Source organism: Symphalangus syndactylus, chromosome 16 (genome assembly GCF_028878055.3).
Source record: "Symphalangus syndactylus isolate Jambi chromosome 16, NHGRI_mSymSyn1-v2.1_pri, whole genome shotgun sequence".
Classification (NCBI taxonomy): Eukaryota; Metazoa; Chordata; class Mammalia; order Primates; family Hylobatidae; genus Symphalangus; species Symphalangus syndactylus.
In genome coordinates, this window is record NC_072438.2 from 10,517,409 (window position 1) to 10,521,708 (window position 4,300).

The following is a 4,300-nucleotide window of genomic DNA, read 5'->3' on the forward strand; positions in this document are numbered from 1 at the left end:
TTTTTAGAGGAAAAAATAAACAAGAGGGACTTTGTGCCACCCTATGAAACTAGAATGAGAACAATAAAGTGCATTTTAAAAAGTATGAGAATTATGAAGTTAAAGCCAGAAATTAATGAAGTAGAAAACAAATAAGTAAAAAGGAGAAATGATTGTTTTTCTGAAAGAAATAAAATAAAATCCCTTTGGCCAGCCCAAAAGCTGCATCAAGAAATGACTGCCTAGGCTGGGCGTGGTGGCTCACGCCTGTAATGCCCACACTTTGGGTGGCTGAGGTGGGCAGATCACTTGAGGCCTGGAGTTTGAGACCATCCTGGCCAATAGGGTGAAACCCTGTCTTTGCAAAAATACACAAATCAGCCGGGCATGTTGGTGCGCACCTGTAGTCCCAGCCACTGGGGAGGCTAAGGCAGAACAACTGCTTGAATCCAGGAGGTGGAGGCTGCAGTGAACTGAGATCATGCCACTGCACTCCAGCCTGGGTGATAAAGTGAGACTCTGTTTCAAAAAAAAAAAAAACAAAAAAAACTAAAACTAAATAAATAAATGACTATCTCTATTTAGAATTTTTGTGCATTGAAATAAAAAAACCCACACATGATTAGGAAGAAGGAGACCCCAGTACGGAAGAGGCTGGAGGAATGATGAGACAGCCCGCTCAGCCGGGGCAGCTGCTTCGAAACCTGCAGCAGCCATGTTGTCGTGGGTATAAAGTCCAGAATGACTCTGTACGAGCAGCACCACGCAGAGATGAGCACGAGGCACTGGAGAGGGCGGGAGCTGAGCCAGGAAAGGAGGCACCAGGAGCAGATGTCCGCAGCTGACGATGACTTCACCTTCCATGGAAAGAAAGTCATCCCAGGGTTACTTTAACCTTCCCAAGACATGAAAGGATGGAAAACTCTGTAATTCGTCTCATGAAACCAGGATAACTTAATTCAAAAACCTGATGTGGAACAAAAAGAGAAAACCACAGACAAATATCACTTTGGGAAGATGCAAAAAAATCTAAGTAAAAGAACAGCAAATAGGACTCAACGCAGCGTCAGCAGATTCTACACAAGAGAATAGCAAACAGGACCCAATGCAGCGTTGGCAGATTCTACACAAGAGAACAGCAAATAGGACCCAACGCAGCGTCGGCAGCCCAGCGATCAGAGACGTCATTTCATTAGCCAATTAGCACAGAAAATTCAGAGAACCCCATCGACAGGTACTGAAAAGAAAATTGACCAAATTCAGCAATCGTTATGAATAAAAGCACTATTTCTAGTAAAATAGAAAAAAGCGCAAAAGTCTCTGTCCACAATAGTGGCCAAGATCGTTATACGTGGAAAACACAAATGTCACAAATCCAGGGTCGACTCGTGGAGCCTGCTGCTGTCATAATTGTCCAGCATTTTCTCGAAGGTTCTGGCAAACTTAATAAAAAAACAAATAAATGGCACAAACATCATAAAAAATAAGACAATTTATTTTGTTGATGACATGATTGTAAACCTAGCTATGCCTCTGCCCCCTCATTTAAAAATTAAAAATCAGGCCAGGCGCAGTGGCTCACGCCTGTAATCCCGGCGGATCACCTGAGGTCAGGAGTTTGAGACAAGCCTGACCAACATAGTGAAACCCTGTCTCTACTAAAAACAAAATTAGCCAGGCGTGGTGGTGCACGCCTGTAATCCCAGCTACTCGGGGGTCTGAGGCACGAGAATCGCTTGAACCCATGGGCGGAGGTTGCAGCAAGCCGAAATCACACCACTACACTCCAGCCTAGGCCAGAAGAGTGAAACTCCATCTCAAAAAATCTTAAAATTAAAAATCAGTAAAAAAATTTAATACAAGATAAATATACAAAAATTAGTAACTTCCCACTCCTCTAGCAATAATCACCTGGAAATTAAAAACAAGGGAGTCAAAATATTCCCTTTGGCAACTGAGTAGTTGGGGTGAAGGTTAGGATGCGGTGTGGAGCAGCTCCGGCCATGGGGAGCTCCACGGAGGCGTCATTTCTCTCCCACATGGTGGCTGAGAATAGCTGGGTGTGCTGCTCTGTCGCCACATGTGGGGTCCCCCCCATCACGCCTCTCCTCTAGCTTTCCAGGCATGTTTCCTGGCTGCGGGGTTCCACTGGGTGCATAAATGCCCACGTCCAGCTGGCAGGAGGGGCCGGGGCAGGAGAGGAGACCATGTTTTCCAAGACCACATGTGAGACGTGGCCGGTGTTGCCACGTGCATTCTGTGGTTAGCCCTTGGTCAGGGCCTGGCCTGGCTGGAACATGGTCTCGGCGCAGCAAAGACAGGGCAACGTCATCGCAGGAGAAGGGGCCGGAGCTGGCAGGAACGGCGTCTCCAGGTGACAAAAGCCTCCAACAATTTGGCGAGAAAGGTGGGGTTGGGCATGAGAGGACGCAGGGCCCCCACCACTCAAGCAAGGAGAGCGGGGAGCAGAGCCATGGAGAAGACCCAGTCCGGAGCCGCTCCCGCCAGCCTGAAGCCCAACCTCCAGGTTCCATGAATCACCTCCAGTTATTCCAGGAGAAACGGCGCACGGCCTACGAAAGAAAGAACAGGCAGCTTGGACCCAGGCTCCAATCCCGGCTGCTAGTTACCAGACAGGGGCAGCCGCATCGCGTCTGTGTGCCTCAGTTTCTACACCTGCAGCTGGGGTGATGGTTGTGCCCGCCCGGTGGGGCTGCTGTGAGTTAAGGGGTGAGAAACGCTTCCCTGTCCACTGTCTCCAACACGTTCTTCCTGGGGCACCCCTCACTCAACACCCCCAGAGACCGGGCAGGCTCCACGGACAGTCGAGAAGGCGTCCAGCCTGCAGAACAGAGTCCAGGACCCAGAGAAGCTTCAGGGGTGAGCAGGGTGGGTCAGGACTGGGGAGTAAATGACAGGGGGAGCAAGTGGAGGGAGGAGGGGGCTTCAGGACAGGAGGTGCAGGCTGAGCGAGGATGGCTGAGCTGCCCTGGTGTCAGAGCCTCTGTGCTTCTGCCCCCAGGATGTTATGGATCTGGCGGGGAACGCGTAAACCATGAGCTCACCCCACGGGAACGTGGTTTCCTCTGGCTGCCCCCACAACAGCTGTTCCCCATCAGCACCGGCCCCATCTCCCTAGCAGGAAGCTGGGCAGCCACTGCAGGCCAGGTGTGGACGCCCCTCGCAACCCTCCCATCTGCGTGGACATCGTTGGACGGGGTGGTAAGGGGGAGGGGAGCAGCAAGGAGAGGGTGGGTGCAGCCCCCACACTTCTGGTCCGCTCTGGTCCCTGCCTTTGCTGTGGCCATGTGGAGGAAGCCCAGCTCCTGGAGGTGGGGCCAAGCCTGCAGGGTCCTCAGTGCCACCAACCAGGCCTGACCCTGACCGCTGACTGAGCACCACATGGTGCCTCTGCCCTGGATGTGGGCACCCTCGTGCCCTCCTGGCTCTGCTGCAGCAGACCTGTACGCCAGGGTCTTCTAGACGGTTCTGGCCCCTCCCATGTGGACTGTTCCCACCGTACCTGGTCCAGGCTGGGGCTTCCTGGCCCTTCCCCCTCCCACTCTGACGAGGTTGGCCTGGGGGCCCACGGATGCACCCTGCCCACGTGGCCCTCTGTGGTCACCCACAGCCAGCGGGACCCAGATTCCCTGCAGGCCAAATGCAGGTGCCCCAGTTCCTCTAGCCCCTCCCCCCGCAGTCTGTGGCCAGTGACAAAGAGGGGGTGGGTCTGGCCCTGTGCCATGCTGGGGCCCCATGCCCGCCCTACCCACCCTGAGTGTCCCGGCTGTGAGTCCCCAGCCCACTGGCTTCAGGCACTGCCAAGCCCCTTGCTCGCTTCCCTGAAGAGGGTGTGGGTTTCTCCAGGCCAGGCCTGTGGTCAGCAACGCAGGCAGGTGTTTGTGACCAGGGCGTCTGTGCTATCAGGAACAGCCCCCAAACCACGCGGGGAGGGAGGAGGCCCTGAGAGAGAAGGTGCCGTTACACGCATGTGACCACAGAGAAGGCTGCCTTCAATCGCTTCTCGGCCTTTTGGCTAAGATCAAGTGTGAGAAGGCTGCCTTCATCCTGTCTGCACCCCGGTAGTGCCTGCCACACTGAGGACCCAGCGCAGTTTCCGGTTTTCTGATGCTGCCTTTTTTTTTTTTAAGACAGAGTCTCACTCTGTCACTCAGGCTAGAGTGCAGTGGCGCGATCTCGGCTCACTGCAAGCTCCGCCTCCTGGGTTCACACCATTCTCCTGCCTTAGCCTCCTGAGTAGGTGGGACCACGCCCGGCTAATTTTTTTGTATTTTTAGTAGAGACGGGGTTTCACTGTGTT

The 4,300-nt window shown here is 53.4% G+C and overlaps 1 protein-coding gene across 1 annotated transcript; it reads right to left on the minus strand.

Annotated features, from left to right (window-relative positions):
• Positions 1-1,288: 1,288 nt before the first annotated feature.
• On the minus strand, positions 1,289-3,737 carry LOC129464711 (myosin IC heavy chain). Its single transcript, XM_055246075.2, is given in 3 exon segments — positions 1,289-2,552; positions 3,045-3,563; positions 3,566-3,737. Coding segments are annotated over 2 exon segments (621 nt in total). The 3' UTR covers positions 1,289-2,552; positions 3,045-3,114.
• Positions 3,738-4,300: the final 563 nt, after the last annotated feature.